Source organism: Dendrobates tinctorius, unplaced genomic scaffold (genome assembly GCF_039654945.1).
Source record: "Dendrobates tinctorius isolate UK_male_01 unplaced genomic scaffold, ASM3965494v1 ptg000250l, whole genome shotgun sequence".
Taxonomy (NCBI): domain Eukaryota; kingdom Metazoa; phylum Chordata; class Amphibia; order Anura; family Dendrobatidae; genus Dendrobates; species Dendrobates tinctorius.
In genome coordinates this window covers 48,263,596-48,275,688 of record NW_027361917.1, presented here as the reverse complement: position 1 = coordinate 48,275,688, position 12,093 = coordinate 48,263,596, and the positions used below count along the sequence as shown (strand labels likewise).

The 12,093-nt window shown below is 44.2% G+C and overlaps 1 protein-coding gene across 1 annotated transcript in view; it reads right to left on the bottom strand.

Annotated features, from left to right (window-relative positions):
* ADGB (androglobin) overlaps window positions 1–12,093 on the bottom strand; it is a 463,044-nt gene that overhangs the window by 303,293 nt on the left and 147,658 nt on the right. The window contains exon 11 of the mRNA XM_073557676.1: window positions 9,029–9,203. Coding sequence (XP_073413777.1) covers window positions 9,029–9,203 — 175 coding nt within the window. The remainder of the gene's footprint in view (window positions 1–9,028; window positions 9,204–12,093) is intronic.

The window sequence follows — 12,093 nt, the reverse complement described above, 5'->3', positions numbered from 1 at the left end:
CGGGTGAGTTTGCGGAGACGGCGTGACAGTGGGGACTCGAGAATGGAGCTTGAGCACCTGTGATACTCGATAAAATAAAGCGTGTGCCTGAGTAACACGATCCTCAATCAAGTACCAAGCAGTGGCGAGCACGCTAGCTCATCACCGATTGTTAGCCGTCCCATCAAAATGCACTCACATTTTAAGTTAACTCATTCTACTGTCAAACAGAAAGTACAACACAAATATTTATAGAAGGCAAACTATGGAAAATTTGTAATAAAACCCAATTCCAAAAAATATTTTTTTATTTTGCTGTATCCTTTAACTTACACTGTAAAGCACAGCAATCCTTAGTTCATCTTCTAAGTTTTGCATAGTCCTCCTACATGTATGTTAATTGACATAATCTATGAGTTGCTATGAGTCAACCCTCATATGCATTGTCTGGAAATATTTTGCAAACTCAAAATACAGTCATTAAGTTACCCTTTTTTAATTTCCAGACAAGTACCAAAGTTTTTATGCCTAAAATACAGGTACTTTGTTGATTGCTAAAGTAACTTTAAAGCAGACATTGGAAAATTCTTTAAGGACACAAAACAGATTTTCTTTTTGCAAGGCATGTTTTTGAGTGTTGGGCTAAAGATGCTAAAGAAAGAACATATGAATTTCCGTGATGCACCAAGTGGAACATGACAAATGAACATTGTGCAGCTAAATTTAGTCCATTGTAGTCTCTTATTATGATCAACGACATGTCTTTTGAATCATAGTAAAATAATATATTAATGGCCTCATAGTCAATACTGCCACTGAAAATTCTCTGGCAAAGTAAGTGTACTGTTCATCTATTCTGGTAATAAGTTGATCAAAATTTATAATAAATCTCCAAAAATACATAATTAAGCATGTGGTTGAAACCAATGTAAAAATGTCCTGCAGTTTCTTCTAATTTATGTTTTTTAATATATTAAAACTCAAAGAAGTTCAAAGATTACCGACTCAGGGAGGCAAAAAACAAACTGAGCTGCTACTTTCGAGGTCCACCACTGCTTCTAGCAGTTGCTCCGGTGACTGTGTAAAGGCTGCGATGGTGACATCTTTCATGTTTGTCTACTTGGTCCTCAACAGATTCTTTCCAATGGTCAAGACTGCTCCTGCTTCTACCTTTGACCCAGACAAAGTATATGAGATCAACCAATTACCGACCTGCAAGAATGAATGGGGGAATCGAATCTACTTAATAGCCTAAAAGGGATACGTTCCTGAGGAGAGATGCTGGGTCCAAGGAATAACAATGTGCCAATAGTGCTCAAGAAGTTTCATGCTAAACATCCTCTTGTTTATTCCTGACTTATCTAAGAGGTGCAACTGTCCCAGCTTGGCAGGGCTCCACTTGCTTCACTTTCTCTCTGCTGTGCTTCACATGGGGTTTTACTAGTGGCCTGATGTGCCTCCATGACATTATCTCCCTAGGCCTTTTAAGGCCCATTTAGACAAACCCCTGAGCGTTAAATTTGAACTATGTCCTACAAACAAGTCCTTGGTTCCTGCTGTCTCCTCAAACTTCTGTTAATTCTTTTTCATTCCAACTAGTGAGGAGCGAGTGTGCCCGTTACTCGAGTTTTCCGAGAATACTCAGATAATGTCCGAGTATCTTGGGCGTGCTCGTAGATTATGTTTGTGTCTCCGCAGCTGCATGATTTGTAGCTGCTAGACAGCCTGAATACATGTGGGGGTTGCCTAACAAACAAGCAATCCCTGCATGTATTCAGGCTGTCTAGCAACTACAAATCATGCAGCTGCGTAGACACAAACAATCTATGAGCACACCCAAAATACTCAGATCACCAGGGCATGCTCGGAATGCTCGAGTAACAAGCTCACTCGCTCATCACTAATTCCAACAGGTTAACTAATCCCTTGCCATATGCTTCTTGAACTATTATTATTGAAGTTTATTTGCAATACCTGCACCTGCTGCCATTTAATCTATTCCCTGCTATGAGCATCCTGAAGTGTTGTGGAAGGTTGTTTGCATTACCTAACACCTGAGGACCTGCCGTCTTCCTGCTTTGGTACTCCTGCCTCTGTGGCTTCCAGAGTGTCCTGCACTGCCAGTTTGTCTGCTGTTCACATTGCCAGTTTTCTGAGTCTTTATCACACCATATGCACGAGAGCCTGCTGAGCCGAAACATGAGGTCCGTGTGTTCACCAAGACCTGTGGCTTCCTGGATCCTCCTCACCAGGTGAGCCTAACATAAGCTCTGTTGATGTGGATGGCACAAGCTGTTGAGATTGGTGACTGACTGCAGCTCTGTTGACGTGATTTCGCCAAGGCAGCTCAGAAACAGCTTTGCTTTGTTTTCTTATTAGAACTGAGCATTGTGCTGTTCCCTGGTTGTTTCTCCTGGAAATGTATAAATTAATTGCCAATTTGGGGTTACCATTTTCCTTATCAATGTTGACAAGTCCCTCCAAACTCTGGCCCTATCCAGACAGTTCCTGACAAGAAAGTAGTCAATCTGCGTTGAATTCAGATACTATGGATCTGAGGTGAGGATTGTTTGCTGAAAATTAGCAGAAATGAAAAAACACAATGTATGTAGATGGAATTTTGAAAACACTCCACATTTACAAAAAAAAAAAATAAGCATGCTGCACATTGTATAATTCACAAACTACTCATTATATTAATACACAGTATTATCCATTCTAAAATTTGCTGCAGAATTGCAGTGGCAAAAGTTGCAGAGTTTTGTGGCAAAATCCTTACAAGAATTTCTACTAATTTGGCCTAATTCATACAAATCCAAAATTTGTTTTCAAGAAGAACACAAGATTTTACTAAAATAGAAGAGGTCACTGGTCCTTTATAAAGAGACTAAACACCAAAAGAGCAGTTTCACACGTCAGTGTCTCCGGTACGTGTAGTGACAGTTTTCTCACGTACCGGAGACACTGACACACGTAGACACATTCGAATGAATGTGTCTATGCAGATGTCAGCGTGTTTTCACGGACCGTGTGTCCGTGTGCAAAACACGCTGACATGTCCGTTTTTGTGCAACAGCACGGATCACACGGACCCATACAAGTCAATGGGTTCGTGTAAACACGTACCGCACACGGATGCTGTCCGTGTGCGATCCGTGTGCGTTTTTAAAAGTCAAAGGGTTAACATTGAAAATAATTTTTCAAAAACATGGACACGGACAGCATACGGACAGCACACGGATGGTACACACGGACATACGGATAGCACACGGATGGCATACGTATGCACACGGACAGCTCCGGTACCGGTTTTTCCGGTACCGGAATTATCTGGACGTGTGAAACTGCCCAAACACGGTTATAAAGTGTGAGCACATGGTAGTGTATATACCTTGTTAAGGTTTGCCACTGCAGGTTGCGTCCCGGAAGGTAGTGCAGAGAGAGAATGTGAAATCTCTTTACTAAATTTGCTGGTCAAGTGTGTATATGAACCCTTGTGATGTAGCGGCACTGCTGTACATGTACAGAGGCCATGCACCATCACTATATAAAACAAGTGGAAGTCATGAGCCTTCTTCATGCAGCACAGCTGTCAGCTGTGTTACATAGCTGGGACACGAAATTAACATGCGATCATAATCAATATTTTGGCTATTATCTTATAGTGATTATTTTATTGCACTGTTTTTAGGCAATCCCTGCATGTATTGTGGCTGTCTAAGGGTGATTTCACATTAGCGTTTAAGGCCGCGTCGGCCTGCGCACGGCCGCTGCTAAACCCCGCCCCCTGCCGTGCCTCCGCCGGTTGCTCCGCCTATGGGCGCATGATGCTGCATGCGTCCTGCGTCCCCTATCTTTAGCACTGGGGACGCAGGCCGTGCGCAGGTATGCATTTGGCGGTGCATGCGTCCTTTTGACGGGTGCGCCGACCAGCGCCAAATGCAACCTGTTGCAATTTGGTGCACTCGGCACACCGTCAAAAGGACGCATGCACAGTCAAACGCATACCTGCGCACGGCCTGCGTCTCCAGTGATAAAGATAGGGGACGCAGGACGCATGCAGCATCATGCGCCTGTAGGCGGAGCTACCGGCAGAGGCGTGACAGGGGCGGGGCTTAGCGGCGGCCATGCGCAGGCCGACGCTGCGGCCTTAAATGCTAATGCGAAACCACCCTAACAGCCTCGAGACCTGCAGCCGTAGGGACTCAAAGACATCTTTCAAGCATGCCAAAGTCACTAAGATAGCACTCGAGCATCCAGAGATAATGCCCCAATCTTATCCCAGCACGTTCGCTCATCACTAGTATATAGATAAGAGCAGAGTGCAATACCCCATTGTTAATTACAGTTTTAGCACAGAAATATTAAATAAAATCAGAAAAAGTACATATGAATTATGAGCACTCACTAGGTGGTTTGATGTTCATGATTGGGTGAAGTGCAATAAAATAATCACTAGACGGTAATATGAAAAATAGTAATTATGATGTAATTGAGGAGGAACAATACTGTGAAACTATCTAATAACAGACACATTAATAAAATCAGTATATGCGTCATGAGGGGAATTTATCTACTATCTCAGGCCTATATATTAAAATATAAGAAATATAAATTAGTCTGATAAACACGATCATGTCACTCCGACGGGCACATGGAATCATGAGCTCCCTTGTTGGTGTCTGTTTAACAGGTTAACAGCTGCAGGCGAAGCTCTGCTCCACCCACAGCTGTTAAAAGGCACATGATGGTTGATGAAATCAGCCATCATCAGCCAGGAAAGGCAAGGACATGACATATGACGTAAATATGAGAGATGGAACAACCCGAACAGTAAAGTTCAGTATCCGTACCAAACACCTACTGCTCGGGCATGGACAAAGAACACAGACTTCACCAGGAAGTCCGTGCTACTGTTCGGGTGTGGCTGCCCAAACACCGGGTGTTTGCTGTGCTGTCATGTACATGACAGCACGGCAAACACTACTTCTGATTGGTGGCAAAATCATCACCGCCGGTCAGACAGACGCGGTTCCCATGTTGAAATGACAGCATGAGCCCGCAGCTATGATCGGAGGTATAAAGTTTACTTCTGGTCATTGGGGTTGGCTGATGGGACTACTGCTCCCATCAGCTGACACCTGCTGTTGCTATTAACAGCGAGAGCAGGAGAATGGGAATATTCATCAGCCGGCACCTGCGCTGTAAAATTATTTAAAAAAAAAAACAGCAAAGGTTCACCTATATTTTCTATAACTAGCCAGGCCAAACTCACAGCTGGGGGCTGCAACCGTCAGCTGTCAGCTTTAGCAGGGCTGGTTATCAAGAAGGAGTCGCTATGCAGTTTTTCAAAATTATTTAAATAAATAAATTTAAAAAAATGGTGTGGGGTGCCCCCCCATTTTTGACAACCAGCCTTGCTAAAGCAGACAGCTGGGGGCTATTTTTCTCACGCTGGTAAGGGGCAATGGATATTGCCCCCCCAGCCTAAAAATCGCAGCCTGCAGCTGCCCAAAAAAGGCACATCTGTTAGATGCACCAATTCTGGCGCTTTGCCCGGCACTTCCCACTTGCTCTGTAGCGGTGGCAAGTGGGGTTCATATTTGTGGGGTTGATGTCACCTTTGTATTGTCAGATGACATCAAGACCATGGATTAGTAATGGAGAGGCATCTATAAGACACCTATCCATTACTAATCCTATAGTGATATGGTAAAAAAAAAAGACAGTCAGAATAAAGTATTTTATTTGAAATAATTAAAACTTTTACTTTTTTATTTAAAGATAACAAACACAGTTATACTCACCTAACACCCATTTCATTGAAACCCTCATCTCCTGTAATAAAACAAAAATATAAACACAAAAATATCCCAAACCTGTCCATCGTTCTGTCCCATGCCGTAATCCATGTCTGGGGGATAAACAGTTTTCAACCTGGATGGTGCCAAGATGCAACCTTCCAGGCTGAGAACCACTTATGAATGAGCTGCTGCGAGCACAGCATCAGTGACTAGCGGTGATGTCAACAAGGTTATTGCCGGTTACTGAGGCTGCGTTCTTAGCTGGGCTCAACTGCGGTGACCCCTGTAAGATCCCCGCTAGCACCGTGAGAAAGTCTCACGGTGCAGAGGTGAGTTTACAGCAGAGAATTTCACTGTGGTGAATTTGAACTGCTGGAAAAAAAAAATGATCCAGCTTGAGACGGAGGCGGCTGTAATTTTACAAAGCTTTATTGGACAACTTAAAAATATGTTGGTTCTTTAAAAATCTCTTATAGCAAACACCAAGCACACCAGTGAGGAGGATCAACACCTTTCAACTAAAAAAAAGTCTTAGTCATGATCAGATCATCTCTCTGATAACTCGCTTCTCGACCTTCTCCAATCCAGTTTCCGCTCTTTGCACTCTACTGAAACTGCCCTCACCAAAGTCACTAATGATCTTCTAACAGCTAAATCTTATGGTCACTACTCCATGCTAATTCTCTTGGATCTCTCCGCAGCATTTGACACTGTGGATCATCAGCTCCTCCTCACCATGCTCCGCTCCATCGGCATCAAGGACACCGTTTTCTCCTGGTTCTCCTCCTATCTCTCTGACCGCTCCTTTACTGTATCTTTTGCTGGTTCCTCCTCCTCTCATCTTCCCATTACTGTTGGGGTTCCTCAAGGATAAGTCCTAGACCCCCTCCTCTTCTCTTTGTATACTGCCCCTATTGGTCAAACAATCAGTAGATTTGGTTTCCAGTACCATCTCTATGCTGATGATACCCAATTATACACTTCTTCTCCTGATAACACACCTGCCTTTTTAGAAAACACCAGCAATTGTCTAAACGCTGTGTGTAACATCATGTCCTCACTATATCTGAAACTGAACTTGTCAAAGACTGATCTCCTTGTGTTTCCTCCCTCTAATAATGTACCTATACCTGACATTGCGATTTCTGTGTGTGGTTCCACTATTACTCCCCAGCAACATGCCTGCTGTCTTGGGGTCATACTTGACTCCGAACTTTCATTCGCCCCCCATATCCGATCACTGGCTCGCTCTTGTTATCTGCACTTCAAAAACATTTCTAGAATTCGACCTTTTCTTACTTTTGATTCCGCAAAAACTTATTGTTTCTCTTATTCATTCTCATCTAGACTATTGTAACTCTCTTCTAATCGGTGTCCCTCTTGCCAAACTCTCCACCCTCCAATCTGTCTTGAATGCTGCAGCCAGGATCATATTCCTCACCAGTCGTTACACCGATACATCTACCTTGTGCCAGTCATTACACTGGCTACCCATCCACTCCAGAATCCAGTACAAACTTATTGTTAGCAATCTGTGTCCTGCCATACATATGCAGAGATCCAGATCCTCACATTTGTCTCCAGAGGCTGTCATTTCAGCCAGCTTCTGAGCATGCTCGTGGAATGAGGTCCCATTGGAGTTCAGGAGTCAGGTGCTCAGGTCCTGCTCCTGATTCCATTGGTTCAGCTCAGGGCTCTGGAGATTTCCGGCAGGTCCCGTACGCTATAAAAAGTGCGCATGGCCGTTCCACCATGCGCTAGTATTTTCATACTGCTGCTGTATGTATGGTGATGGATGCTTGGACTGGTGACTGACTTATTATGAAACCCCTTCCCTCTGATATTACGATTGTGTGACTGATTGGGCAGCCGCCAGTAGCAGCGCCAGCGCGCCTAGCTCCATCTTAGTCAGCAGCTTAGCGTCTGCATTGCGCCAGCCGTTTGCAGCGTCTTGCCTGCGGCTCTCGCTGCGCTGCAGTTGCAGCCTATACCCGCGTCCACAGTTGCGACGCCTCATGTCTTATCAAACGGTAGGTCTAGAGGGAGTAGTCCTGCTGCCTAAGGCTACTTCTGTGACTGTAAAAACCGTGACACTTTCGCTGAGACTCTGTGAGTCTAAAAACAGACTCAGCGTTATTACACATGTATGTATGCTTGCAGCTCTGTGGGTGAAACAGAGTTTGTATGTGCTTGCAGCTCTGTGAGTGAAACAGAGCTTGTGTATGCTTGCAGCTCTGGGAGTGCAACAGAGCTTGTCTTTGTGTTTGCAGCTCTGTGAGTAAAACTGAGCTCGCTCTAGCATTACTTTATATGTCTTTATGCTTGCAGCTCTGTGTGTTCAACAGAGCTTGATTTCTGCATCTGGGTCTCGTCCAAACCCTGTGCACTTCACCGCCTGATAGCTCTGCAACAGTCTAACAGCGGTTTCACCAACTACCGCACGGTGGACCCCGAGCGGTGAACGTACTTTATTTATAATTTTGTTTAGTGCGTGCCACCGCTCATAACACTTATCACCCTCACCCACAAAGCTCTCCATGGCTCAGCACCACCCTACAACTCCTCCCTCGTTTCCATCTACCACCCTACCCGTGCCCTCCGTTCTGCTGATGGACTGAGGTTAGCATCCTCAATCAGAACCTCCCACTCCCGTCTCCAAGACTTTACACGTGCTGCGCCAATTCTTTGGAATGCAATTCCCAGGTCAATATGATTAGTCCCCAATCCCTACAATTTTAAGCGTGCCCTGAAAACGCATTTATTCAGGCTGGCCTACTGCCTCAACGAATTAACCTAACTATCCCTGTGTGGCACAGTCAAAAGTTTTACCATAACCAGGTTCCCCGCATCATGTTCCCACATGCTTTATGCATCTATTAGCCCTCTGTGTCTGTACTGTTACACATTTAACATTATGGCTGGTCGAAACAATCAGGGCAATTGTTACCACCCACCTGTTCTGTCTACCTTTTTCCTCATAGATTGTAAGCTTGCGAGCAGGGCCCTCAGTCCTCTTGGTATCTGTTATGATCTATGTGATTATTATTATGCTGTTATGTCTATTGTCTGTACAAGTCCCCTCTGAAATGTAAAGTGCTGCGGAATATGTCGGCGCTATAGAAATAAAATTTATTATTATTATTATTATGATGTCCATTGATCAGGTTTTCTCAGACATGAAGGAGAAGAAAGGTAACTACATTTCTTCTGCAGCATTAAGAAAATATATAGGAACACAATTTCACCTTTAGCTTCATCGGTAACATTAACTTCTTTTTTCTGCCTTATAAGTTTCCACCGTGGCACAGGAGGTGATTTTGGTGGAGCAACTAAAGGGCACGATCTAGTTCGAGACACAAGTACTGGGTGGTTGTGAATGTGAGATAATCCATATTGTCTCAGCTTTTCTGATGAGCTTGCCTTGTAATAAAAATATACAAGTTAATTTCCTTAGTTCATAGAGAATATGATATCATGTCACAAGGACACATGCAGCAAAGAATGAATGTAGGACTCTTTTGGCCAATTGGCCATATTTACTAAGGCTTAAAAAGGTTGTCCTCTTTCAGAAAATCATCAAAAAACCAAGCCGCTGTTAGCTCACCATCCCTGGGTCCAGTGTTGAGTCTCTTGCTCTGCTTCTGGTGTCTGGTATTAGTTTAGTCGTTGAGATCACGTCAACATTATGGTAGCAAATCATTGAGCTCCGCGATTCTGCCCATGTAGATTGAATGCCCGTCTCAGAGCCAGTAGGCTCAGTGATTTGCTGTTGTCTTGAAGTCAGCTCCGCAGTCAATACCGGACAGTATGAGGTGTAGAGACTCAGCACTGGACCAGGGACGGTGAGTAATTTTATATGTAACAAACAAAGATTTTCTGGGAGGGGACAACTTCTTTAATAAGTAAACAAGGTAAACTTAATTTCAATAAGCTGATTAATTTTGCAGAATATAATCTTTAGACAATTTTGTCTACCTTATCCAACAACACCTCTTTGTTGGCTTACATTTAAAACATCAAAGTAATGCCCCACCCCCGCACCAGTCATGTCTCCTTTTGAGTGTTAACCACAAAAGTGTTTTAAAACATCAAATAAATTGGTCCAATATTAAATGTTAAAATATGTGCAAAAAAGGGTAAAAATGTCAAGGCCAACACTCAGCAGTAATTATACAATTAGCAATAAAAGGAAACATCAGATAAGAGGATTTTAGGATTTTTAGTTCAACGTCAAACTCATTGCAGGAGAACTATATTCAGTAAATTATTCATGGCGATGGACACTTGATAATATGCTTCTGTGAGTACTGAAAAACAGGTACTGATAAGTTAAACATATTTTCTAAAATAAAATTAAGGTCAAGAAAGTTTGCTCCACATTAATGACCAGCTGAAGCAAGGCAAAAGCTCAAAATGGAAGCTAACCTGATTCTTAGATTAAAAAATAAAAGTACGGTGTTTAACGTCTGAATTAGAGTTGAGCGACTTTTGGTTTTTTAGGGTCGCGTTTCGTTTCGTGAAACCCGACTTTACCAAAAGTCGGGTCGAGCAAGATCGTCCGATTATAGGGAAAAGTCGGGGTCGTCCAGAAACACGAAACCCAATGTAAGTCAATGGGGAATAAAAGTCGGCAGTGAGAGGAGGACAGGAAACACACCTACAGTGCCCATTTGAATGCCAAAAGCATCAATTCTTCTTACTTAAGCTTGTCAACCTTAATTAACTTCATAATACAAGTTAAGCACTGAAAAATGGGGGTTATTTGGCTAAAGTTGTGGGGGGGGGAGGGCTGGCTGCAGGTTTTCATGTGCCCTGGGCGAAAGAGCGCCCCTTTAACACATACCACAACTCATCATGCTCCGATACGGCAGAGAAATAGCGGTATAGTACAATGAAAAATACCTCACTTTTTACATCTCATGACGAGGCCCATCTATTTCTCCATACAGAATCATTGGTCCCATATAATGTTTGAAACAGTATATGATGAGCTCCACATAATGCTACAGTATATGTTGGTCCCCATGGATGAAGCTCCTCTGTCTTATGGGCCCAAATAATGCTCCACGCATAATGGGCCCCATTTCTAATGCTCTAGTGTATAATGGGCCCTGTAAATGCTGCTCCAGTGTCTGATGTCCACCTTTGGAATGTTCCAGTGTATGGTGGGCCCCATCTATCATTCTCCAGAGTATAGTGCTCCCCAAAAATTGCTGTCCCAACATTGAAAACAATCAAATAAGTCTCCTCGCTAGGGAATCCCTGTACTAGTCTAGACTCCTCGTCGTCCCCATCTTCCATCTCACTGCACAGTATTTCAACTTTGCAAGTGCTGTGATCCTGGGCAAGAAGGGGGGGCCCACTCGTTGGCGACGGCACTGGCACAGGGCCCCTGATAGTACGGTGGTGTGTCTGATGGCGGGTGGGCCGAACCTGCACTTTCATCTGCAGCTTCCTCTTTGTCACCGTGTAAGATGGAACTGTATATGGGAAGGGTAACCTGAGTTTCATCAGGGTCAGATTCAGGCCAGGTAGCGTGCGAGGGGAATGTAGTGGTCTGGGTCAATGTACCAGCAGATTCATCGAGCAGTGGCTGGGCATCAGTGCACTTGTGTCGCCCCCAGGAGTACGGTCGCCACAGTGGCATTACCTTCTTCCTAGGGAGTGTGATGTCATGCTTGGGAGCAACGTAGGATCTCTCTAGCAGGTTAACTGATTGGGCGGCGTTATTCCCACGAGTCATGACCCTCCAAACAGCGTTCATGAAGGCAAAATGTTTGTTTTACGTGGGCAGTATGGTTGCAAAGCTGAACCTTAAAGGAATGTCCAGAAGGGCACCACCAGGAGTGGAGCCTACGGTTAAATTCGACTCCACCTGGGAAACCTCAACCATGCCAGCTACAGAGCAGATGCACACATTGCAAGCTTAATTCCGTTAACGAACGAGACTCTGTCATGCCCCGCGGTCCGAGTCCGGCTTACTAGAGGGACACGTGAGGCTCTGGCACATGAGATTGGCCAATAACTGGTGTGTCATGCCCTTACATGTCCGTGGCTGCATGTGCGCTACACTGAAAAGGCCAGCGTTTGTCGCTTACAGGTGCAGATAACCCGCTGAACAACGTTAGTGATGGGGATCACTGATTACAATTATTACCCGCGAACAATGATTTCCCAGTAAGTGCAGGTCAACCGCAGTTCCGGAATTAGGCCTAACCGTCATTCCTGAAAAAATGAAAAACTTACGTGTGCAAACCACAGGTGCTGTAGCTTGCTTAACAGCTCGCCAGCCGTTCTCACGCCCAGTATG